Raw genomic sequence first — 27,451 nt, forward strand, 5'->3', positions numbered from 1 at the left:
TTCAGAAGCACAGAGAGAATTGTGCATCAAGACAGCTTACAGCACCTAGAGATTTTATGGCCACTTGTGTCCCGCCAGCATTTTTGCACGACGGTCTCTAGGTGGCGCAATGAGCGCATGATTCCATTTACTGAGGCTTGTCTGTTTCTGGCGGACTGGCCTTCGAAACTGAAAATCTCTGCTTGTCAAAGCTGTTGGAAAATTTCCACCGTTAGAAATCATTACTAACTCGTCTTTCCAATTTCTCAACTCTCTTATGCACGACAGTGGCCTAGAAGAAGTTTCAGGGGAAGGACTAAAATTGAAAACCAAAAAAAGAACCATGGAAAAATAAAGGAAACCAACACTCTCTTTTGGTTATTCTATGTTCCAGGTCTCTGCTTTTTCTAAAATGACTTTTCAAGTCCTTTGAAAGGAGGCCACATAAGAGCTAAAGCCTTAAAACCACATCAAATTAATTTTAAGTGAAAAAAATACATTGTTTTTCCTAAAGTACTTGAAGCAGAACACTCAGTAGACACTGAAAACTAAGACAGATATACTCTAATACTAAACTGTGGAAGGAATTAACATCATGTTAACACAGATGGAGCTACATTGAGAAAAGTCACTCAGAGTTTGGCTCATGAAATACTCTGATTATTTCACATAGGACCAGAACACGAAAATAAAAAGGGAGATGTTTCATACGTCCCACACCCATTATATATACCCTTCCTAGAGATCTGGCATAACCCTAAGAACCTGTAATAATCCAAGTCCTGGTAAGTGTTCTTCCCCTGACTTCCCTCTCTCCTCTGTCCTTCACACACATGGCCAGAAGAAGAAATGACACTGTGCATTCTGGGATCCAAATTCCCCCTGACAAAAACCACTAGGACCTGGGGCAGAGACACAATGAGTCCTGGGTGGCACCATGTAGAAAGAACTAGCGTTGTGTATTTTCTGCATAGTTCAAATGCACTGGAAATCCAGGCAATAGTGGAGGAAGACAACGAAACGGTAGCAACTCAGGCAAACCCTACACCCAGGCTCTCCACCAGGATAAGATGTCAGAATCAGCTGGGGGTATTTTGAAATACACATGCCTTGATCTCTTCCCAAGCTATTTTGATACGATTTGAGGGTAGGAGATTGGGTGATTTTCCAAAGCTTCCCTGGTAATTTGGATAGACCTCGTTCAACATGCAAAAGTAAACCTGTAAAGAACTGGGTGGGGAAATAGAACGTGAGCCCCATCCACATTCCCTCAGCCTGATAAATAGGCTCTGATAATCCCTGATAAATCCCTGATAAATAGGCTCTGCCAATGCACAGATGCATGAGAGCAGGGCTGGGGTCACCTACAAGCTTTGACCATCGATACACAGCAAGTACAGGGAAATCTCACGTGGTCCTTCAGCCACGAAACTTTTTGCTAAGATTTTAAAAAATAGATTCAACTATAAAATCAAATGTAGTGTCAGTCAAAATATGAGATATGGGAGAGCCTGGTGGCTCAGTCAGTTGAGCGTCTGACTCTTGATTTCAGCTCAGATCATGATCTCACCGTTTGTGGGATTAAGCCCCGTGTCGGGCTCTGTGCTGACAGCATGGAGCCTGCTTGGGATTCTCTCTCTTCCTCTCTCTCTGCCCCTCCCATAGTGGCACACTCTCTCACAAAATGAATAAATATACATTAAAAAATATGAGATATGATGAGGTAAAAATGATGTCACAGTACCTCTGTACAGCAAGTTGCAAAGCAACAATATGATGTTTGACAAGTATACTTATTAGAAAACATATATTAAGACTATCACTATAAAAACAATAACTTATCAGATTTTTTTAGTTTAGGAAACATTAGAAAAGTTTAAAAAAATAGTCACTCCGATCCATTAGATTAAAGTGGAAATGACTCAGTGTTTGTGGAAAGGAAAGCCATTTGGTAATAACAACAACCTTAAAAATATATGCCAAAGAAATGACAGTCCCACAAATTTATCTTAATAACTTGATCATGGATGTGTATAACTAATGGGCGGCAAAGATGTTAACTGTAGACTTATTGGTAATTTCAAAGCATTGAAATGCTCAGTAAAAGGGTTTGATTACATAAAGTGTAGTCCATCCAAATAATGAAAAAGTCTTCAGTAATGAAAAACAATACAAATAAACTCATGTGGAAATATTTGCAAAGACAATGCCCATGAAAGGCAAGGTTTCCCAAATACCATATAAAGCAGGATACTGATGTATATAAATATTAATATTTGTGCGTGTGTGTGTGCGCGTATGTGTATTAAAGGAGAGGGTATCCGGTAATATAAAGCAATGCCTGGTGATTTCTAACCCCTGAAGCCAAAATCTCATTTTTTGCCATTTACAATGGAGGCTAAAATGGAGACCTAATTTTACAGCCGGAGAATTTGAGATTAATTAGCTCAAAGTCACAGGAGAAATGCAATGATGATAAAGGCAAGAAAGGAATCCAAGTTAAAACAAAAACAACAGATTATATTCCAGACAAGCTGTGTTCTGATCTGTAAACTGAAAAAAAGAAAATCTAGGAGCCCATAGCAAGTGCCCATAGCAAGGCAAGACTTTTAGGAAAATATAAATCACATAAATCTGCCCGTGAATACATGTCAGGAGCCTCCCAATTTGACTTTGATACAAAATCCATGTATGTAAGTAATCCAATCACTAACCCAATAATAAGATCCGTCCCACAGTTGCCATTGCCCATTTAATTCGAATAGAACCTTAAGCATCTTGTGAAGTAGATTTAATGAAGTCTAGATGCATCCCGGGCTAACTACACTTAATCAGAACCGAATAAACAAACTCAGTATTAGTCACACTTGTGCAAGTTATTCCGCTTCACTGCAGCCAGAAGAGATTTTCATGTGATCCTGTTTAAACAGCTAAACATCTGGAAAATATGGAAACTATTCTGTGAGGCGCAAGAGGACCACACGCTCGGAGGAGCCATCAGTTGTGTGGCTGGGGTCAGGCCCCTGATGTTGGAAGGAGAGCACTTACTGGAGACAGCTTACTTACAATGAAGCCAAGTTTTTTATAATCCCGTGTGTACATGGACTTGCGTTTCTCCATGCTGCCACTGCTGTTATTAGGTTCAGACTCTGCATCAAAAGCGATTCTTCGAAGTTCAAATATGATGTCCCTCTGAGCCTGAAGGCGTTAGGGAGAAAAAAAAAAAAAGGAGGGGGAGGGAAGAGCTGCTTTCATTGTGTGACATTACATACACTCCCTCTTTCCCCAGGGTCTAAATGAATCACTGCTTTCAGGCAAAAGAAAAACAGATAAAAGACAACCAATGTTCTAAGTTAGGGCTCTGCATAGTCCCCCTGCCACTCTCCCTGCTGGTCAGCCCTGGCAACCCTCCACGATTATCCTCATGGCCAAGTCACTTGGAATACTGGTGTCAATTGCCTAGTCAAGTTCTAAATGGAGCCCCAAGTATGATGGAAGGCTTGGGTTCAGAAAAGCCAAGTTCAAGAACCTGGGACTTCCGCACTGTTCGAAACAAAGTGAGAGGCACAGAGGTTTATGAACAGCATTCAAGTGACAAGGGGTCCCGGACTCCACTAAGAAGTGACTTCATGGAAACAAACCCTTCAAAATGGCTAGAATGGTTAACTTTCTTGTTATGTGTATTTTACCATGATAAGAGAAAAATGTATGTTTTAAATAAATAAAAGGAAGCATTTCCAAACAGGGAGGGCTGTTCCACATTAAGATGCATGGCCTTCCATCACTAGAAGTGGTAGGATGACAGTCTCATCTCTCTGGGATGATTACACTTGGCCTTGCCAAAAGTCCAGGGCATGGCGGACAGCCTCTCAAAGCCTCTCCATCATTCTTAATCGCATGGCCTCGTGCCATGAACGAAGTGCCGTGGCTGTTACACACTTCACATGTGCAGTTCACATCTGCAATAGATCAGGCCCTCACGTGCCAATAATGAGTGTTTTCCTTTCCAAAGCTGCAGCGCTGTTTAAGTTGAAAATGTGCTACAGCAGGATTCCCAGCTGTTTCCTCTCACTCTGCCCTCACACAGTAAAGTTCCCCAAAAGCCTTCTGGATGGAGACATAACCTCTCACACACAACAATCAGAGACCTTGAGAGAATTATAACAAACAGCCAACCAACAAAAACGCAAGCCCAGAAATCAGGTGTCACCTGGGACCCCCACCTTCGGTAATGACAACGGGAGAATGGAAATCACTTCCTCAACCTTCAGGGTCATTATGACACAGAGCAACCAAATGGCCCTGGTTGTCCAGGAACTTGACTCCAGAGCCATTACCATTGAAGGTATTGGGACCAAAAGCCAAGATCTGTGGCTGTGTGACATCAGGCTTTCTTATCCAATAAAGGAAGAATATGCGTGTGTTCGATGTATAATGGAGTAATCCATTTGCTTTATTCTCTGATCCTAAATTTGCCTAAATTTTAAATGCATTCCCCCAAGTTCTAAGATGACGATAAAACAATTATCATCACCTAAAAATTCCTGGTTTGGGAGTAGCCCCAGAAAAGATTTTAAATAACTTTCTCTCCCTTATGTGCTTTTGCTGCTGTCTGGTGAGCACTCACCTGGTCCTGGGGGTCCATCTTGGTCATCATCCTGTCTTCTAGAAGGTTAAAGGTAAGCACCTGTAGCACATACAGCTGGTGTGCCATTTCATTGTTGATGGCTCTCTGAGCTCGGATAACATTCTGTAGAGATAGTTCAGAAAAAATTTAAAAAAGAAAAAGCAAACAATCCCCATCACTATGCCAGGTAGAGCCCCAGAATTCTCCATTTGGAGGCACAGGAAGTGTGGGCTGGTGGGTGGAACCGCCCTTCGGAAGAAAGGGGGGCATGGAGGTGATCTCAGAGCTTTTGTTTATGTTCCAGAGCCCAATAACATTCCTGCTATTTAGGCCAGAAACCAGGAAAAGACCTACTGTGTGAGGGAGGGAGAAGAATGGAAGGCACTAGAAATGCACTGGTCATTGCCACAATATGAGTCAAGAAGGTGTGCCTGAAATAAGCTGAGAAGGAAGACTGGATTTCTGCAACAGAAGCATCCCCTGCAGGCCAGTAGAGGAGCGAATGGTGCATACGTCTTGTAAGCAATTTTGCCATCATTTTACCCTACCATGGTCCCTGACATGTGATCCCACTTCTAAATGTGGAAAAGTTTTAGAAGCAACACAAAAAAGCAAAGTATCTGTCAGGCCTGCAGTTAATTCACTGTGGAAACTATCCAGAGACCACCACCACCACAATGCAGTGAGGGAATGCATGTGCTTAACTTTACTCGCCTACTAACAATTAAATGAAAAATAAAATGACCCTTCCCCTTAGAAAGAGAGTGAAAGTGGAACAAATATAAAAGGAATGGCAGGAGACTAGATATGGAGGCCTTTGCCCCCACCAGAGCTGGGTCAGAAAGGAGACTGAATGCTTGGGCCTAACATGTATCTTCTTTAGCAGAGACCGTGGTTGTGCCTTAAAAATGCCGAACAACCAAACAACCGGTCATTGTGGTGAAACGACTATTCAAATCAGTGGTTTTGAATGTGATAGAGCCAACCACATCTTGCCATCTGAAAGAACTTTCTCTAGGTTAGCTCCCAAACCCAGCATGCATTGGACTCCATGTCCTAGCTGTGAGCACCACATCAAAATAGCCAGTTAAGGAAGACAGGCAGAGAGAAAAAATGAGGAACAGAAAAAAGTCACTGAACCAAAATATTGGGGTTGTGTGGGTGGGAAGCTAGTCAGTGAGATGGAGAGGTGGAATGAGACCCCATACCCTTCCATTTTCAGAACTGAATGTTACTTCATAGTATGTGCCTCACATCCAAGGTGTATAGCCATCTTTTTTACTAACAACTCAAAAGAATCTGTGCTCCAAGTTTTTGCCTAAGAATACCACCCTTGACCTTCCAGCCATCAAAGTCTCATAGGAGATTTCCCACTGAAGCAAAGTGATCTTTCAGACATGGCGGCCACAGCCACTTCCACCCATGCTAATTCTGGGCATTCTAACCCCCACTGCCACACCCAGGTAACAACCATGGGCTAAGACCTTAATTTAACATTTCTCATCCTTTGTCCCTCCACCCTCCTCCTCTCACACAAACACCTTCACTGAACTACATCTGGTAGTGAAGCCTCCACTTCCACTGAGAGCCGGGACAAAGATGAACCATATCATGAATCCCCCCTCTGCAATCTCTACCAGACCATTCTTGGACCAAGAATCTACTAGGATGCTCAACAAACACCCATTTCATATTCCAGTTCCTGGGGGGAAAAGTGTGTCATCCCCAAAGAACTGGGGTACCTCTTTCATTAAACAATGAAAATTATACTCATATGTTTCTTTTTATCCTGTCAGCCAGGAAATTTAAAATCAAACTTGATGACAAACTGTAGTCATTGCCATTGGCTTTGGATTCTAGAATATTTATTGTTTGCCCTCATAAAGGTTTTTAACTTTCAAAAGACTCATTATATTGGAGTGTGTGTGTGTGTGTGTGTGTGTGTGTGTGTGTGTAATTGTGAGCTTGTAGAACTCTTTGAAATCACAGAAACAGAAATTGCTTCTTTCGTAAGCTGGAAATCAATCATGCATGTTTCTTTCAGCCTTCGGTTAAAAGTCAAGTAGCAGATAAGGCCTCGGGAAATCATGCTATTTGATTTATTTTGAAGCATTCACAACGTAACATGTAGGGCTTCTTTTCCACTGACATTTCAGGTCATTTTTGCATTGCAGTTCACAAGTAGATTCCATGTATGTCTTTCCTGCCTGTGTCTTGCAAAGGGGCCCAGGAAAATGATGGTCAAAATTACAGGGCTTCTGTCAGTCTGAGAAGGTTTCCAGCTAGCTTCCTCATTAAAAGCTGTATAAGCTCACACAAGTGGATTTTTTTAAGTCAAGGAGCCCCTGATTTCCTAAATGTAAAGCTAGAGTGATGGTAACTGTAATAAACCTGCACCACTGGGAGAGATTTCCACCCTTCTGCCAGAATGTCTTTCTAGAGCAGTTCCAGAGACTCCTCCTTACAACCAAAGGAGGCCATTCCTGTGGGAAAGCCTTGTTTATTCCAGTTCCAAAACCACACTTCTTCCTTTCTAGTTCCTACTGCTTCCTCACAGAAGCAAGTCATAGAACACACCACGAATGGAAGCCAAAAGAGGAGATATATGAACACACCAGACCATTCCCACCCAACGAAGAAGTCCCGGCACGTAGGTACTCACTGTTAAAATGATGGAACGAAGCTGCTTCTGAGCCAAAATATTCGCCATCTCCTGTTGGAGGAAAACACACCCACATAAAACCTAAGGTTAGAAAAATCCATTTCAACATGGCCCCAAACGACTTTATCCTGGGTGTGCTTCCTAACTGTATATCAGCAGTATTTCTTATGAAGGAATAGAGACCAACAGGCAGTGGTATTCAAATGACTTTTTGAATGTTCTGTTTTGATAACAAAGCTTTGTCCAAAAGCAGAGGAAGGAAATCTGGCACCCACAAACTTCTCCTTTTTTTAGGAATTTCCACCTTCCAGGAAAAATTGAGTACTGAATTAAAAGTGAATGCTCCAAAGGAGAGCAGTGGCTCTCCATTCCAAAGGCTCATCAGCTTTTATTAGACTATACATGTGTAGGGAGGTTTCACTAGGAGACACGCCTGCCCCCAAGGAGATCCCCATGGTAGGGAACCATCATTTTAAGGACCTAAACCTTCTTAATCTATGCAAAACCAAAGAGGGAGTGGTACTTATCCCAGGGCTTGAAAACAATCTAGGCAAGTGAACCGAGCAGCTCTTTAGGGAAGGACAAATATCTGAGCAAATGCAAAGCTCTTAGAGCCCACACTCCGCACTGCTAGGCATCATTTCTACAAGCTGTATTTTGGGCTTTGGGCTGCCTGGCTAACACAGAGGAATTGCAGGTGACTTTATTAAAAGAAATGATTCATGGACACTCTTTCTAAATATTGAGAAACAGATAGTAAGGAGAAATTATAAAGTTGGGTACAACCATGGTACAAACATTCAAAAACAAAAATACTGCTCATATTCAGGAAGACACCTGTGTGTTGTTTTTTGGGCAGGGAGGGGCTGGATTTTAGGGTTGCTGCTCTTAACTGAGTAGAGAAGAAACTAAGCTACGATTCAAACACACAACCATGAATTCATTCGAGGTTAAAATAAACTTGCGGGAAACAAGGAGGACCCAGAACACAGGGAGAAAGTGCAAGGGGGACACGCAAGCAGGCTTGGGCAGAAACAGAATGTGGGGACTTACAGTCAGAGGACAATCAAGGATGTCAACACTGCTCTCTACACCAACCTAATGGTGCCATCGTCACCACAGAAAGGAAAGCAAGTAGGAAAAAAGAAGGGATGGAAATTCAGAGGACTCTGTTAGAGGTTACAATTTTAGTTTAACACCCCTGCTGACCCACTGCATTGCAGAGAAAAGTGCATAAACACTGTGAGGTGTTTCAAATCACCTTCCAATCTCTTAAGAATAAAAAAGCAAGAACAATGACACACACAGAAACAAGTAAAAGAGCAGCCTGGAAAGAACCTGTCTTTCTATGGTGCACACAGAAGGCAGTACTTGCTTCCTAATGCAAATAGGAAGGTCCACTTTTTTTTCTTGGACCACATGAAAAACAAAGAACCCAAAGGACCCTACAGTTCTTTTAATTTATTTTCTTTTATAAAAATGAAATTACTGCCTAATCACACACAAAAAAGGAAAAAAATTCTCTATTTTAGCCTATTGATTGATGAAATTTTAAATAAGTTAAAAAGGACAATTTATTTCCAGTATCTACAGCAACTGTTGTAATTATCTGTTGACATTATTTATCTTTTTCTGTAAGCCTATGGTCACCTTAAGGGCACCGAGACTGTCCTTTTCATCTTTGTATTCCATGCCTGGAGCACTATGTCTGGCAGAAAGTAGACAATAAATGATTGGAAATGAAAGAACGTTTTCTACTACCCTTGTAAGGAACAGAAACTTGGTCAGGGAGAAAATAAAAAATCCTTGTCTCCAACATGGATTTGTTGTTGTTGTTGTTGTTCAATATAAGAAAACTGAGTAAACTTGAGAGTCCATAGAGAATATTTTATACCGTTAAGATGATATAAAAGTATAGATAGATATAAATATGGATGTAGGGGGGGGCCCTGGGTGACTCAGTCAGTTAAGCATCCGACTTTGGCTCGGGTCATGATCTTGCAGCTCATGGGTTCAAGTCCTGCGTTGGGCTCTGTGCTGACCACTCAGAGCCTGGAGCCTGCTTCAGTTTCTGTGACTCCCTCTCTCTCTTTCTCTCTCTCTGCCCCCTCCCCTGCTCACACTCTGTCTCTCTCTCTCAAAAATAAACATTAAAAAAATTTAAAAATAAAAAAATATGGATATATGTATATTAACATGGAAAGATGTTCACAAAATCCTGTTTCATTTTTAAAAGCAGTTAAAAAAATAACCAGTGCATGTAGTGAAAAAAAATCATGTATGTAGAAGAGGCTTTGCTTAGAAGAAAGCAGGAAGAGGGGCCACACAAAGTGTGACCAGTTGCAAGAGTTCTTTCTTGGGGCATGCAATTAGAGGTATCATTCAAACTTCTTCCTTTGAATCTGTATTTTCTGATTTTCCCACCAAATCTTTTAAGTTTTAAAAAGGTTTTTGTTTAAATAATACTTATGAAAACCATAAATATTTAGAGAGAAATCTGGAAGGGACCTCACCAACATGTATGCCATGAAAATGGTAACATGAATAATGGCGTGTAGTTGTAAGGAAAAGGATCCGTTTGCTCCCATCCCCAAGAGCCCCATTCCCCACACAAGTACCCCTTCCCTTCACCTGTGCAGAGACAGGGAGAATCTCCCACATCCAGGAGGCATGGGGAAGCAAGAGACCCCTCCCTTGTACCACCACCTTCTCCCACACCCCCAAAAACCCCCAGGGGGCCTTGGCAAAGCGGGAGGTTCTGCCCCACCCCCCTCTAAACCTAGCACTCTCTCAGGCCCACTCAATGAACACAAAACAAAAATATCGCTCCAGTCTGCCTGACAAGTAAAAATATCTGACCATGGTGGTATTTTTCCTCAGTAAAAGCGAAAAGAGGTGTTTAAAATCCATCTGAATTCATTTTAAACATTTTGAAAAGTAAGGAAAACCCAGTTAATGGAGTCCTACCAATGTGTTTGGCCCAAAGTCTGGAGGAGAAGTTGAAATAAATAAAATTTTTTCACTGAAGTGGAATCTGTCCAATGTCCTAAGGCTTTAAAACAAACAAACAAAGCTGTTCCTATAAATCCAATAAATAAATGTTTAGATTATGTTTTAATCTAATTACAGGGAGAAAATGGGCTTGTGTCTTTCAGGCTCCAGAGAGTTCTTCTCTCGGCAAACAGGAGACAATTCTGTGGGTGACGCCTCCCTGACAATGGGATGCTCTGCAGAGAACAGCAAGGTCAAGGTTGGGATTCTAGCTGTGACTCTTATCTCCTCAGCAATTGGTCAAATTCTTTACTCCCTCTCACTCTCATTGGTAAAGAGGCAATAATAAGGCTTTCAGAAGATATGAGAATTCAATGAAATAAGACACAAAGCATTGAACACTGATCCTGGCACATGGCAAATTCTCAAAATATTATCATTGATGACAGGCTTTGGTAAATTTTCCTATTTACCCCCAAAATACAGAACATTTAATTTTTCACAAGAAAAGCCAATAACAATATATATAATAGAACCGAAGTGATATCCCCAATTAGTATGATCTTCTGCTTTACAAGCTCCACTAACCTTCAGGAAATAACATCAAACTTTTTTTGTCATGTACTTGAAATTATATTTTTAGAGCCAACTCTCTCTTAATGCACTGAAAAACATTTTTTAAATTAAAAATCTAAATATTCCTTTTCTTGACAAACAATAGTCACGGACTCATCTTAAATTCAACACAATTTATAAAGTCAAAATTAATTTTCTATGTTGTCGCTGTTTTTATTTCAAAGACTAAATTACAGTCTAAAGTTTTGGCTTGATTATATATACTCTATCTTTCTTAGTTGGACTGTTTTCTTAAATTATGTAATGTTATTAGACTATCCTTTGTGATTTATTATCATTATAGCAATATATTGCCAATCCGTGTCATCTCAGTCTCATATTGCCTACTTTACAAAAAATAAAATTTGATTCACAAAATCCAAACCTAACATTATGTTGGTATTCCATTATATTTTCATTGGTGTCATTATTCTGGAGTCAGTACAATAGGCAACTGATTCCCTATTTCTCCATGGTCATTTGATACAAATTGAGAAGATTAACAGTACTTCTTGGTGTACCAGGAAGATGCAAAGTGTATGCATCTTACACAGGTTTAGATCTAGGGATCCAAGTGAAATCATAGCACTTAGGGTGGGCATGAGTTTTTGCTTCCCCAAATCCAACCTCTTCTTCCACAGGAAAAAGGAGAAGCCCATGAGGTCAGACCAGATAGCAGGTTTCTTGACCCCCACTCCACACTCAGCTACCAGTTTGCCAGGTGTCCTTGATCTGGCCAGTAGAAGGATCAAGCTTTTCCAATGCCTATGTCAGGACTGCACATGTGAGAGCTGTCAGGCCATTCGCTGGGCTGCTGGAGGTTATCATGAGCTCAGTAATTTGTATTTGGACATTAAGAGGGCAGTGCCACCTAGGATTCCACCGGCCACGCTCCCCTTAAAAATCCACCTTAAAAATCCCCTTAAAAAAGCCTGGAGCACAGGCTTAGGGAGGGCAGGCAACCCCCGGCTCTGGCTCAGGCCAGCACCAAACCAAACACAGGAAACAACAAAGCCACTCCCTTCATTGTGCAAACAGAACCCCCTAGGAATAAGCAAATGATTCTAAATGAAAAACCAGAAGCCTTCACATTTAGTCACTGAGGTTTAAAATCCTTGGCAATGAAAAAAAATAAAATTAAAAACTAAAATTCTTGACATGATGTCCAGTAGCATGCTAGCTTCTAAGTTCTGCTAAAACAATTTAGTGGTAACTGTCACAGAGCTCCCGCTATACTTGCTATTGGTGGAAACATCTCATATTTCCAACCCATTTTTAAATGAAAGTGAATTGTGACCAAGGTAACACAATATATGTTATGTTGATGGAAAAAACAGGAATGGATTTTGAGGTGCAAGCTATATTCCAAGACGTGCAAAATTCTACTTCTTCCACAGCACCATCTATAATGATCCTTTACTTCACAGCAGAAGAACCAGAGATCTGCAGACAAAGGACAGTATCAAAGGACAGGTTTTACATAGGTCCATCGAAGGGTCCCTTCCCTTGTTTGCACAGAAGGGAAATGTGTTGCTCAGTCCTCCCCACCACATGCATGTGTGGACAACAGAAATGTCATGGAGCAAAGAGCTCCCCAGACATAGGAACAGTTATCTCAACCAGTAGCAGCCATCTGCGTGTCCTCCCTCCTGTCCTTGCCATCTTAAACCTCCATGGGCAAAGGAGAACAGCTTGCAGGCAGGAAGAAATACCTCTCTTGCCCTAGGAAGCATTCAACGGCATGACAGAAGATCTCAAGGATTCTACCTCTGCTTCCACCACAGCAGTAACACTTTCATCTCTTTATGTTTCGAGTTTCTACGTTGGGTTTCATTTGATGAAAGGACTCTGCCTCCAGAGCCTTCCGAGTGTTCTTCCTGAGACAAGGGCTTGCGCACCTCCAACTAGTGCCCACTGGATCTGTGAACGAGCCCAGGCTGGCCAGCCGGGCTGCAGAGAAGCAGGGATGCCCAAGGACTCCCCAGGATGGGAAGGAAAGGGCACTCACTGCCCCAAAAGTTGCCAGTCCCAGGTACAGTCTTAAGACAAAAGAAATCCAGCTTACCTGCCTTCTCTCATCAGGAGCCTTCAGGAAAAGTGCATTAATCACTGCAATGGTATAGGTTTGGATTTCTTGATCTGTCCTGTAAAGACACAAACAATACAGAAAGTCAGAACAGGCTACCTCTGAGTCAGACCATCATAAGGGTCGTGATCTCCCCAAAAAAAGATGAGAGAGAAAGACATGGCCTAGAAAATGCAGTTGTCACTGAATGAGAATGTATTTCAATCATCATCATGAGGCAGGAAACACAGTGGGAGGGTGGGGGGTACAACTACTGTTGCTAGCTGGACAACACACTGTTCCCTGGGGATAGGTGGTCAGCCGGCTCTCTCCCCTTCTCCTCTATTAGGCTTAAAACATGAACCCAGGGGCCGTGTGTGTGTGTGTGTGTGTGTGTGTGTGTGTGTGTGATTTTCTGTCTGCTGCATGAAGTATATAGGGACCAGACTTGCCTGTCCCTACACTCCTGGACTTATTATAAAGGATACCACTTTTATCTCCATGGCAATGATATTACATATTCTAAAAATCTATTTTCAAACAAAAACTTTTTAAATAATAAAAACAACAGGTTTTTATTTTTTAAATTTACAAATTTTCTTTTTACCAAAATGAAGTCAGAAATTCCAAATGAAGCAAAAATCTCATGGAAGCTCCATGGTAAAGAGTAAACAAGAAGGACCCAAGGCACAAACAAAGAGCAGCCGGAGAGCTACATTTAGAAATAATTTAGGGAGAAGCAAAGTTGAGAACGCAGCCCTTGGAGGGATGAAATCTAAAGCCCAGTGCTCCGCAGGCTGGCCATGTAGCCTTGGAAGAGTTCATGGGGTATCCCCAAAACACCATCTCCTCATCTGTAACACTGGGTGAGAACCCAGGTTCTTAAAGGTATTGCTTTTAGGATAAAATTAGTTCATGTATATAAAATCCTCAGCATGGCACTTGCCAAATAAGAAACTCTCCACTTTGGCAAAATGTACCGTGAATGCTCAAGTATGCCCTCGAGATTCAGAGAAAAGACACAGACTATAGAAATAATGCATTTCACATTCAGGGAAATGTGAAACTGGTATTATTTCTAGACAGGTTTTGCACAAAATCATCATTTTGCACACAATCATCATGTGCTCATTTTCCCTGAGGCCACAATCCATAGCTTGTGTGACTTAAAACCTTATTACATCCTGGTCACCATCCCCCCTTCCAAATGAAAGAAACATCTAATGCACTTTGGTAGTTTACATTATAAACATAACAGGTAACATTTTTGGCATATTGAGAACTAATGAACATTCCCTCACAGCCCCAGCCTGCATTCCCAACCCCAAAAGGCCAATCAGATTTCCTCTTGAGAACTGGCAAATGTGTCCTGAGAGACCAGGGGTGGTAGTTACTGGGAGCCAAGTCACTTTAGTGCCAACCAAAACACAAGAGAAAAGCCCTGTTGTGAGGACTCCGAGGAGGCCATAGTTTCTATCCTTGTCAAGGTTTAGCTACTTAAGTCATTCCTGGGTTCTAGAAAGTGTACCAGTATTCTTTCAGTAAACCCCTGGTCTTGTGTAAGCTACCGCAGGGGGTTTGTTGCCACCTGCAACTCCAAATAGGTTTATTTATAAAGTAGCATTGCACAGGTGGGGTGCTTCTCAGAGGCAACCTTACTAACTACCTAAGAGTAGAGAGAAGGGAAAGCCTACAGGCTGTTCAGGGCCTCATCTTAGAGCTCAAGCCGCTAGAGATAAAACGCATACGTTACAAAATACAAAACTGAAGCTCACTGTAATCACCTTGAGCCTAAGAAAGAAGCCTACCTTTAAAAATTCCCAATTATCTATGAAAATACTCATCACAGAAAACACTATTTTTAATGACTAAGGAAAGATACTGTTGAGAACTCAAGAGAGCAAATTGTCCTATTAGGCCTCGTTAAAAGTAAAATTCTACCGGTATCTATCACATTCATCAAAACTGACTGCCTATGAAGAGCCAGGTACTGGGAACAGGCATGCCCCCCCCCCCACCCCCGCTCCACTCCACAGGCAAGTCACTGTGCCATTTCAGTGTGATGGGGGATGGGTCTGGTACACGGTGTGCCTATATGTCAAATCAAGATTCCTTTTCTGCCTATTTAATCAAACCAATCCAAAGTGTTTCCCAGAGCTCCATGGTAGCTGTCTACCAGAACCATTTCCCCTCCTCATGGAGGGGGTGGCAGTGGTATGCTTACCCTTGAAGATGTGGGATAAGTTGTCCAATAGTGATCTCCTGAGCCACCTTCTGGTAGAGGTCATGGCTATTGAGCACCATTGACTCCAAAATGGCCAAGGACCGTTGCAGGATTGAGATGTCCATGCCCGATTTGTTGACAAAACTTGCTATCTGAAAATCCAAGAAGGACACAATTGACTACTTGAGGTAAACAGAGCATAGAAATCCAGAAGGGAGCAAACTAAGGAAATTAGGAGCTCACTTAAGAAACACCAGACACAGAGGATGAAAAGTATCTAGAATTATAGCAGGATAGTAAGGAACACATCAAGTCAGCGATGATTGCTCATATTACATATTACAAAGCAATATTTATATCTTATTTCTATAATTCAATAATAAGCAACTTTAAAAAGGAGACAGCTTCAAAGAATTATTTTCTGTTTTTTCTGGGATTTTTCTTCTGGGTTTTAGCTTTCAGAGGCAGATGATTTCAACACATATATTGTGAGGACTCCTGTGTTTCTTTGAGACAGTAATTTCAACATATACTAATAGCCATTTCCTTCCATTCCCAGGCTACTCCTTCCCCCACACGATTCATGATTTTTATGTTCATATTATGACCCTGGTTATATTCTTAAGGGATTCACACAAATCACACTTGTCAACACAATCCAACTGGCAACTTCTTAGGCACTGGCTATGCTCCTCATTATTCAACAATGAAACACTCTTTCCCCCATTCTTCCAATTTCTTATGGTTAAAATACATTCCTTTCATCTCAAATTTAGCAAACAGGAGAACATTTAAATGAGCAGTGCTAAAAGTTAAAATAATAGCTTAAGCACTAAAATATATTCCCTAAGGAATGAATCACTAAGGCCTCAAACACAATAAATCACAATGTAAGAGGGAAGTAAAATAAGGGTTAGAATAATGGATCACAGTAACCCAAACACATGGGTACCATAAAGGTTTTATTTTAGAGGTCTCATTAAAAGTTATTCCTATCTGTTGACAACTCACACTAAAAGGCTGTTATTATATCAACATAATGACTACTTTCTTAAAAGCTAAATAATTTGGTTCCATGACAAATCGACACTTGCTGCTTCCCCCCATTGGGACTAATTTCTTCCTTTCTACTGTCCCATTGACCCCTTCTCCTCATCCCCTCTCCATCCTTGTACAAGATTAAACGCAAAGGTGCCCATGGCAACCACAGTTACCGTCTCCACTGTTTCTAGCTAATGACTCCCTGGTGGAAGTAAGGGTAGTGGATACAGATACCAGTACCCTCTCTGGCCCCAGATACATCTGGATCTCAGGGGTGGCAAATAGATGACATGAAGAAGTATAGTATGGTAATATTATGGCTTTATATTCCAGAAAGCTATTATTTTATAGCATAAAGCACAGGAAGAGTATGAAAATTTTAAGATTCTCAAAAGACTGCTTCAGCTCCTTTCATGGCTAATAAACTTCTCCAATGTGTTTACTGTCCCTGGCAAGCCTTTGCCTTAATCCTCACAGTCTGCTCCACTCTGTCCAATCTACCAAGCTAAGGCCATCTTTTTCTGACAAAAATCCAATTACCCTCATCCTGAGCCCACGGTTTAATACTTCACTTAGACCTCCTCTAAACAGAATGTCAATTCCTTGACTTCTTCACCAACACCACCTCAACCATTTTCCATTATCCCAGCATAATTCCTGGTACTCAATTAAAAAAAAAAAACGCTGAAGAACTCACAAATAAATTTGTTGACAGTACTTCCGATTTTTCTCAGCACTATCTCTCCGCCTTCCGTGCTCCTTTTCTTCCCCCATTTAGTAAATTTGGATGTACCTTTAAGACTTCCTGGAGAAGCTTCCACCTGAGAGCCTACTGTCAATACCTGCCTCCCTACCTTGTAGCTTCCACACACTCTTCTCACTTATTCAAGTACTAGTATGGATTTTGTGCCATAAAAGAGGCTTACACTGTCCTAAGATCTGGAAATAGGTAAATGAGCAAAACCCACATGATTTTTTAATTTCGAGGACCTTATAGTCTAGCAAAGACAGAAAAATAAAAAGGCATTTACTATGAAGTACATTAATTGCTTATTCTTGGCATCCAAAAGTATGACTCCAAGTAGATATTCCAACAAAGCCTAAATTAAAAGGTGTGAAAACCAATCTCATTGTCTTCTTAATCCTCCTTTCTCAATTATCACCTTTTTCCAAGTTTGCCATAATCATTAGTGATTATAACTCCAGTCCGTTATTTTCTATCGCTACGAACACATTTTGCGATGTCTCCCCTTTGATACGCATTCAGTTGTACATGCACAACATCGGCCCAGGGGCCAACTCATTCTTGGATTACTAAGACTGCATCTTCACTTTCCTTTATGTTCAAGATTCCCCTCTAATACACATTTATCCTCTACTTCCATAAATATCCTTTTGGTAACATTTCCTTTCTCAAAATATCCAACCAGAACTCTCAATATTTTCTGATACAAACTATACCTTCTTTTAAAGTTTCCTACAAATTATTGACCGTCATGGTCCCAGGGGGCTTGCTCAAATGTTGTACAAGAGTTTGTGTTCTCTGCTCTAATTCAGGCATATTTGAATTACATATACATATTCCATTTCCCTTTGCCATTTCTATCAATTTCTCTCCCATAAAACTAACCCCTTACTTTCATCAAAATATTCTTAAAAACTAATCTTTTCTATACTTCACCTCTTTTGTGAGATATGGAACCTATCATTTCAGCAATCCTAATGCAGCTTACAAAAGGAGCATTCTGTGTAACACACTTAGCTGAGTCCTGCCTCGCAGACAGCAGGCATGCAGATCGTTAGAAGTCTATGTACAAGTCTGTGGCTTGAGAACGTGAAAATACTTGTACTAGTATTTTGTAGTACTAAAATACTAGTGGCTTTTTTAAACTAACTGCCACCTTTTGCCTTTATCTGTCAGTGGTTCTAACCAGACATTTAAATGACCCAATCTTTCCATCTAATAAGTACCAATAACCAAGGCATCAGGGCTGACTGAACAAACATAATGACTGTAGACAGGCTCCTTATTAGGGCATGTACAAATTCGTCAAAATACAAGCATTATTCTCTATGTCTATTTTAAATAACTATAGATCTTAGTATAGTTACGGAACAGTAAAGATTTTCTGGTTAAATTTTTAATTTCTCTTGCCCACCCCCAAAGAAACAATGACTTTCTTTGCCTTTAGATTACTTCTGGCTCCATTACTGTACTTTTGGCCCACACAGGTGAGCCAGCCCTAAGCCAAAGCACGGCTGTGTGAAAGTAGGTCTGTACTGTAAGAAAGAAGAGGTAAGAAGAGTTAGCAATAATTATATATACTACCTCCACATGCTTGCATTCATTTTTAAATGTTACCTAAATAATACGGAGGAGTATTTGTGTGGCTTCTAAAAAGCTAAGGGGCATCACAGTGCATGCATCAAAGATATAAACTATTAAAATCACATAAACACTTCTTAGAATAACTTAGGGCGAGATCTTAAAATTCTTCCATGCTGTCAAAACTGAAAAGAACCACAGAGAGCCTGCAGTTCCATTGCCATATTTTAAATTATCTGGGCACAGGCCCATGAATCTCTCTAGTCTTTTAAGAGGTAAAAATTACTGAGTCTCTAAACTGAATTGGCTGGATGTCTGTCCAGGTGCTGAAAACTATGTAGGGTGAACCAGGCCCTCCTGCAGAGCTAAGGCTGTAAGAGCATTTGTATGAAACGCCCCTTCTGAGAAAAGGCACTGATGTTATACTTGGCTAGGGGAAAACCAAAGGGTATGATAGAAAGTTCTAGTTTTTTGTTTTGTTTTTCTTCCCTTTCTTTCTTCTCCACAACTTCCTACCCTCTCCCTAAGTAGCCAACTCTTTAAAAAGCAACATTACATTTTGTCATCAAGGGATTCTACCTTTCAAAATGTTTATGAAATGATGTTATTTATTGCAGACAAAGTTTGTAAACGAGAATCTCCATCCACACATAAGAAAACAGATAGTAAAGAAGAAGACGGGCTGGCAGGGAAAAAATATTTCTCCAAAGTGGTATGAATTTGGCATTAATAGGAAGCCAAGTCTGGACCACAGAGATAAACATCTTTTGTCAGGGCATTTCCTAGATGAGTTTTGTTGAGATAAAGCTCCATTTAAAAGACAGTTGCCTGCATACAATTCCTGGGTTGTGAAAGTGCTGAATTTGATCCAGCTAATGAATAAAAAAAGTTAACCTTACAAAAACTATCAATTATAAAGTCATTTTGTGATGGCCATTTTTCAGATTCTCATAAGGGACTGAGATCTAAGTAGCAATGCAAAGGAAAGAGAATGGCAAGGAATGAGAATGTGAAATCCATTAAATGTATTGCCTTTTGAGAAAATATTTAATTTTTTATTTAAACTGCCAAGACCGCTAGTCTTTGCTTCCTTAGACTTTTTAATTTAATTTCAATGAATGAAAACCATTTTCTTACGTAATTAGAATATTAAATTATTGTTATTCTCTCTAACCACTTCTCACGTCATTTAACGAAAAAGTTTTCAAATCCCTGTCCATTCACAACTGAAATTTTACTTGAAATAGAGTTAAATACGGTGTTACTATACTCCTTCTTTTCTTCAAGTTCTAGAGTTTTAAAAAAATTCTTCCAAAACAAGTTTCATTCATTCATTTCACACAAAGGTATTACGGTCTTCCTCTGTGCCAGGCCCTGAGGATAAAGTCATGCAGAAAGCTGTGGTTCCAGCCTCCTAAGACTCATGGTCTACTGGGAGCCAGTAAAAAAAAAAACAAAGAATTCACAAAAATGGGGTAAGTGTTTGCACAGGGACAAACACAAGATCCAAGGAGAATGGAGAGCAGAAGAAATCACTTAACTTCTTACCAGTGAGGTTGGGGAGGGCTGAACAGAGGCGATACTGGTTCAACCAATCTTCAGAAGCTATTTTTCCCACCATTTGAAAGCACAGGTGTATAGCATGAGGGGAAGAAGCCCTTAACCATAGGACCAGTGACACTCCACTCCCTATGACATCACTTAACCTCCCCAAGCCATTGTATCCTCCCCTCCTGACCAGTAATAGCAAGACAGTCTGCTCTGTTCTGGAAAGGATTTCTGGAGATCAAAAGAGATAATGTGGATGAAAGCACAATACAACCTCAAGGAATTTGCATTCAGAACAGCACTGTTTTTAGAGCAAAAGAGGCTCTAACAACAGACAAGCAAGGCAATTTGGATGTAGGAGAGAAAGGCCTGCCATAATCCAGTATGAGTTAACATTTTTGTTAAGTATGAAAAATCCACAAAACCCAGTATCTTCAGATTTGAACTTACTTCTCTAGAACTTTTATCCTAGAAAGACAGAACACAGCAATTTGTTCTTCACATTCATCATTCACTGCTTACGTTTCCTTGGCTTTCTCATCTACAATCGTTTCTTTTCTTTTTAGCAATTCGTACCACTGACTGAGGCTTCCTCTTCTAGTAGTTCCCATTAATCATCTCCTTTGGCTTTATGCCCTTACATAAGGGAAGAGAATTCAGAGGTCTGTTGAGAAGGCCCTGGTTCCCAATCAGCTCTTGTCTGAAATAAATATGTATCATGTAAGCATTCGATCTCTGGGGCACCCAATTCCAACACCCTCATTTGACAATCTAGGGGCTTTTCTGTGCCCTTTGATTCAAGGCAGTATCTCCCAGAAGATACTGATTAACTTCAAAAGGGAAAGAACTTCACGGTGAGTGGACCCAGCAGATACCACCTCAACCATGTAACCAAGGTCAACACCACCATTAATAACACATGTCGACATCATGTACCCCGATACAATGTGCCGAGTGAGAAAGGTATGACACTACTTCTCTGGCATTCCTGCCAAAAGTGCGTAACCTTAATTTAACCATCAAATACCAAACAAATCCAAAATAAGGGACACTCTACAAAATAACTGACCAGTAGTCTTCAAAACTTTCTGTCATGAAAGACCAGGAAAAACTGAGGAACTGTCAGATCAGAAGACTCTAAGGAGACATGACAGCTAAGTGCAATGTGGGATCCTAGGTCAGGCCCTTAGACAGATAAAGGACATTAGTAGAAGAAATGGTGAAATCAAATAATGGTAATAGTACCACTGTTAATTTCCTAGTTCGGTAACTGTACCCTCATTATGCAAAATGTTAACCTAGGGGAAGCTGCATGAAGGGCATTTGGGAACATTCTGTACTGTTTTTTGCGATTTTTCTGTAAGTCTACCATGATTTCAACATGGATTAAAATAACAAGGTTTAAAAAATTCAAGTGACTCTTCTGGATTTTGCTTTGACTTTCCAGCTTTTGCACAGATTCTCTGAAATTCTTTATTTTACATAACCCTTCCCAGAAATCTATACTTATAAAGTAAATTTATAAGGGAACAGCACCCCCCTTCCCTTCAGGGAACGGCGGGGGCTCTTCTGCCCTCTGTTCCCACACCAAGTCCACCTTGCCCATCCCTTCATTACTTTCCTCCTAAAGAAGGAGAAATCAATCCCAGAGACATTTACTGCACCATGATTACAAGTGAGCTTGACTTAAGAAGCATGGACCCAAGCACACCTCCTTCTCTTATATCCCTGCTTCAAATCCAGGTATGCAGGAAATCAATATGCTTTCCCTCTTTCCCCTTCCCTGAATACCTGATTGAGGGCAGAGAAGGTTGAAGAAGGATAGAAAAAACTCTACTTAGGTCTTGAGAATAACTGAATCCTGTCCAGGGACTCCTAAGGGACTGCGTCTATAGTGTAAACAACGTGATTCCTTGATTTCCCTTGACTGTGGGTTCTCACATACACACCCTTTTGATCCTGGTGGGGAGACAATGTCATCTTCACATAGAAGTTAGGTGCCCAGACCCCCACATGCATAATATTTTCAACAACCACATCTATCTTTTACACAAATAACTATAAGAAACAATTATAACATATCCTCAAAGCAGAGCAAAATATCTATGAAAGTAATTTAAGCCCTGAAAAAACAATCTGCATTACCTTCTTAATAAACGCCACTGAAAACGTATCCCAGGATACTATTCCATGGTCCATCAGCTCAACAAAGGCTGTCAGGGTGAAGGACAGCATGTCTCCAAAGCTGGAAAACACAGAGAAGATTAATGGAGATGGAGAGCTGAGCAGAAGCACAGACACAGAAGTGAGAAAGCTTTACATAAGTGGATACAGAAGAATTATAAAAGATCATTGAGATACACAGCTAGGCCTCAGGAAACTTCTTAAAAAATGTGAGTCTACGGAAAGGAGGAAGGTGGGTTTTATGGAATAAGCCAGGGCCTCAGTGGGACAGACCTGGGCTCTCACAGATTCTCACTCTGGTGAACTATGTCATACTGGGCAGTTCACAAATCTCTCTGAGCCTCTGTCTTAGCTGAAAAACTGAATAGTGATACCTATTTAATCACAGGGCTGCTTGTAGAGCACTTAATCACATGTGTAGTATATAAGCATTCAGTAAATGATAACTTAAAGAAAAGCTTTTCAGCAAATGAAAGTTAGAGTAACCAAGAGAGGGCAATGTGCTTCTTTCATTATTCACGGTATCTAATAATTAGAAATAATTCTATTAAGAGTATTAGCACTTTGCACAGGATTTGAGTGGTGTGTGTGTGTGTGTGTGTGAGAGAGTGTGTGTCAGTGCAGACACACACACAAACACATAGGTACAAATATATATGTAAGTAAGCATATTCATTTCTGTTACCCTGGACAGCATTTTGTTAATAGTCTTTATAGAATATCTGTAGAAATAATGACTGTTTGCTGTAGACTTGCTGTGATTTGGAAGGCTATAGGAAGGGTCTAATGTTTGAGTTAGAAATCAAAACAGAGATGAGACAAACAGTTCCACCCATGACCCTTATCAGACAATATCCTAGTTTCTAATGCGTTCAAAACCACACTCAACAGACACTCAGAATATTTTACAGAAACTCACCTCTACTGTAAATCATCATCATAATAAACGTTAACTGTCAAGATAAGTACTGTCTTCAAGTACATTGAATTATGCCCATCAGGATTTCTGCATACTATGCAACCTCACAGATTCATGTGCTTGATTTTTAAAAAATATAGTTCAGAATTTGAATCTGTAAACTCATATATACAATTGCTACACTACAAAGTCTCATAGAATGTTTAGATTGAATTTTCCCATCTATTCTCAGTTAATAGTATAGAAAACAGGCTCGTGTTTCTTTTTTGTTTGTTTGTTTGTTTATTTATTTATTTATTTATTTACGTATTTATTTATTTTGATAGACAGAGAGAGCAAGCAGGGGAGAGGCAGAGAGAAAGGAAGAGAGAGAATCCCAACCAGGTTCCACAATGTCAGCGCAGAGCCCAGTGCGGGGCTTCAACCCACAAACTAGAAGATCATGACCTGAGCTGCAACCAAGAGTCGGATGCCTAACCAACTGGGTCACCCAGGTGCCTGAGGCTGATGTTTCTTTTAAAACGGCTTCATATGGGGCGCCTGGGTGGCTCAGTCGGTTGAGCAACCGACTTTGGCTCAGGTCATGATCTCACGGTTTGTGATTTCGAGCCCCACTTCAGGCTCTGTGCTGACAGCTCAGAGCCTGGAGCCTGCTTCTGATTCTGTGTCTCCCTCTCTCTCTGCCCCTCCCCCACTCATGTCTGTCTCTCTCTGTCTCAGAAATAAATAAACGTTAAAAAAAAAAGTAAAATGGCTTCATAATTTCCCTTCTTCCCAGTTCTCTCAGCCCAGCCTCAGTAATGGCCTTGGGAATTCTGCATCACTTTCCAAGCTGTGATGCAAGAAAGAAACCTACAGAAGAGGCAACGGCTCTCAGAAGACCATGATCCAAAGCTCCCAGAGATCAGAGATGATGAGATGCAACAGATAAAAATAGATAAAAATGATTATGTGTGCAGATTCAGGAGTCAGATAGCAGTTTTCCCCTCCAATTCTAAGTGGGCAAGCTACTGATACATTCTGTGCCTCAGTTTCCTCATTTATTAAAAATGATGGTGGTGGGGCATCTAGGTGGCTCAGTCGGTTAAGCATCCAACTCTTGATTTCAGCTCAGGTCATGATCTCATGGTTCATAAGATCAAGCCCCATGTTGGGCTCTGGACTGAGCATGGAACCTGCCTGAGATTCTCTCTCTCTCTCTCTCTCTCTCTCTCGCTCTCGCTCTCGCTCTCTTTCTCCCTCTTCCCCCCTCTCTGCTCATGCACACTCTTTATTAAAAAAAAATCAGTGGTGGTGGTGGTGGTGGTGATCACTCAGGATTTTTGGGGAAATAGAACAAGCTACCACACTTTAAGCTTGGGTGTGGTGTATATATACAGCAACATGTGAGTGTTAGCTATGATCATTATGCAAAAGTGATCTTCTAGAAAGATAAGCAAAGCCCATGATCTTCAAATGTTTGCCTTCAAATATTCTCTGTCCTTGGAGCCAGGGTTGGGGGGGGGGGGGGGGGGGGGGGGGGGGGGGGGGGTGGAACGCAAGGAAAGCCAACCCATGCAGGCCAGAAATACTTTTTTTCAAAGGCTTCTCTGACTCACAGATTGGCAATACTAATCTTACAGGGGCCCCTTACATGGTGTGCCCCCCAAAATAAGTCCCAAACCAGAAAACTCAAACTTACTTGAAGGAAAAAAACAAAAAAAAAAAAAAAAAAAAAAAAGTAGAAGGATGAAAAACGTGTTAAAAAGAGGAGCAAGAAAGGTCAAATTTTAAAAAAGAATTCCAGAAATGACTCATTCTACAGACAATGAATGACAAAATCCAGACATTAGCTTGAGTGAAATTAAAAAAAAAAAAAAAAGTAAATTGCATCAGGAAAATAAGAGAGCCAGGTATAAAAACAATTAGCAAGATTTATTAATAGAGTATGTTGGTATCAGTATTACTGTGAAAACATTATTACATAATAATGTATAATATTAGTAAACAATATTAGCTAATGTATTATTTTACCATATCATTATAAGTAAACACTATTTGCTAATTTATTTTCCTTTTTACTTAAAAGAGCAGAAAACAAACATGTAATAGTTGCCATTTGCTTATGCCTGGCATGTTAAAAGATCTCAACGGCTCAAAGTCCCCCATATACACGACATTGGAGAACGGCACCCATGGCCTCCATACAGGCAAAACACTGCCTCACTGTTGTCACTAACAGCACGAGCAGTGGGACAGGCAGTGACAAAGGAAAGCACACACTCTTGGAATCAAACTTGTCTTTATATTCCCTGGAGCTAGTTGAGGCTGAGAATAGAGATAGTATTAGTCTTCCTTAACTGCCTTAGAAACAAGAAATAAATTATATTTATGCTCTCTAATTATCTGAAGGAAAAATGACTCTGTCCCCTGCTCAATGGGCCCATAATCCAAGTGGCCTGAGTAACATCTAGGATTGTCCTGCTTCCTCCAATGCTCTAGAACTCTGCCCACAGACTTCTCAGACAGGCTGCAAGGACTTGAGAGAAAAGACGGAGAGAAAGTGTATCATTTGGTTTTCAAATCTCCAATCTGCTTTTGGGGCCAGGATTTTAATCTCCATGGTTGTTAAGGAGGTGGAGCACCATTTCTGCCACTGCGATAGGCCTTTATGTGCTTTGTAGTTTCCATTAGTGTGAACGGTTGGTAAGTGAGAGAAGCTTCTTTCATATCACACACCAAGGTGTCCATGGCAGGGATCGCTCCCTTGGTCCATCTAATAACACTTTATATACATGTTATATTATTGATATTCATATTTTGTAGAAATATTATCTAATAACATTTTATTTATACACATCATATATTTTAACATATTCTATATATTCTATAGATATTCTATATATTTTATATAGATATAAAAATCTGAGCATGGAACCTGCCTGAGATTCTCTCTCTCTCTCTCTCGCTCTCGCTCTCGCTCTCGCTCTCTTTCTCCCTCTTTATGTGCTTTGTAGTTTCTATAGATATTCTATAGATATTTTATATCGATATAAAATCTATAGATATATATCTATATAGATATATAGAATATCTATAGATATTTTATATCGATATAAAATATATAGAATATCTATAGAATATATTCTATATATTCTATATATCTAACATATTCTATATATTTTATTAGACCATATATAGTCGGTTATACTATAGAACAGAACATATATATTCTATTTAATATATTCTATATAACATATGTATGTGATTAGATATATTTATACATGTTATGTATTACAATATAAAAATATATATACACATGCAAATATAATATAGCATATATATAGTGCATATATAACATAAATATAATTCATTACGACTGGTCGCTGGATGGCATACTAGGTTTCCATGAGGGAGGATTTTTTTTTTTGAAGGAGAATTTTTTTAAAATTCAACCTCAAACCCTCAGTTGCAAGGAGAAGATGGCCATCCTAAAATTTTATTACATTCCAAATCAAGGAACTCAATCACCTAATTTCAAATGATGCAGGTATAAAAGCCCTTATTGAACCCTGACATAGATGTTTAGTCTCACTCCTAGAGGACTGACTTACGCTCCAAGGAGAGAGGGCAGGAGCCAAGGCTCTGAAATCAATGCCGCGTGCAAAAGATCAAGGCTAAAAGGGTTACAAATATAAAGCAAGCACATGGCACGTGCAGAAGCACTTTTATTTGTTTGGTTTATTTGTTTTTTATAAAGTGCTAAGCTAAAGATTTTGCAGTACTGACTGCCACAGATTAAGCCGACTGCAAACTACATGCTGGTCGAGAGCTATGTCACAGCCAACACACCATGTGTGCTGGAATGATTCAACTAAATGTTTCTCATCAACTCAGTAGAGACCATCTTCATTCCAACAAAATTCAGCCAATCTTGAAGCATTTCAATTTAAGCTGCTAAATTTATAAAAGAACAGTGCTTCCAAATGTTTTGATTGGGTGCCAGGCAGAAGTGGAGAAGAGATGCAAGTAAAGGCCACTTTTAAAGTTTTTGTTAAGTCATACTCAATATATACTTAATTCCCAAAGTTAATGAATATAGTTCTGTCCTGCCCTTTGAATTTCTCCAAATGTTTTTTTTTTTTGTATGTGGTAAAAAGTATATACATAAAAGGTTATAAATTTATAAATCACCCTGTAGACATTCCCTTGGCCTTCAGATCATAGCATGAATGTGCCAACGTTCTTTTCACTCCTTTGGTAAAAATTTAACTGTGGATCAATTCTGGAA

At 40.1% G+C, this 27,451-nt stretch overlaps 1 protein-coding gene across 7 annotated transcripts in view; it reads right to left on the minus strand.

The window, feature by feature from the left end:
• Positions 1-27,451, minus strand: part of ELMO1 (engulfment and cell motility 1) — a 533,507-nt gene that overhangs the window by 324,500 nt on the left and 181,556 nt on the right. For all 7 annotated transcript variants that reach the window (XM_049642952.1, XM_049642948.1, XM_049642946.1 and 4 more), the window contains 6 exons: positions 22,224-22,323; positions 15,164-15,315; positions 12,940-13,018; positions 7,269-7,319; positions 4,607-4,729; positions 3,046-3,177 (listed from right to left, as the gene is read on the minus strand). In XM_049642952.1, the coding sequence (XP_049498909.1) occupies positions 3,046-3,177; positions 4,607-4,729; positions 7,269-7,319; positions 12,940-13,018; positions 15,164-15,315; positions 22,224-22,323 (637 nt within the window). The remainder of the gene's footprint in view (positions 1-3,045; positions 3,178-4,606; positions 4,730-7,268; positions 7,320-12,939; positions 13,019-15,163; positions 15,316-22,223; positions 22,324-27,451) is intronic.

Source organism: Panthera uncia, chromosome A2, assembly GCF_023721935.1.
Source record: "Panthera uncia isolate 11264 chromosome A2, Puncia_PCG_1.0, whole genome shotgun sequence".
Lineage (NCBI taxonomy): Eukaryota > Metazoa > Chordata > Mammalia > Carnivora > Felidae > Panthera > Panthera uncia.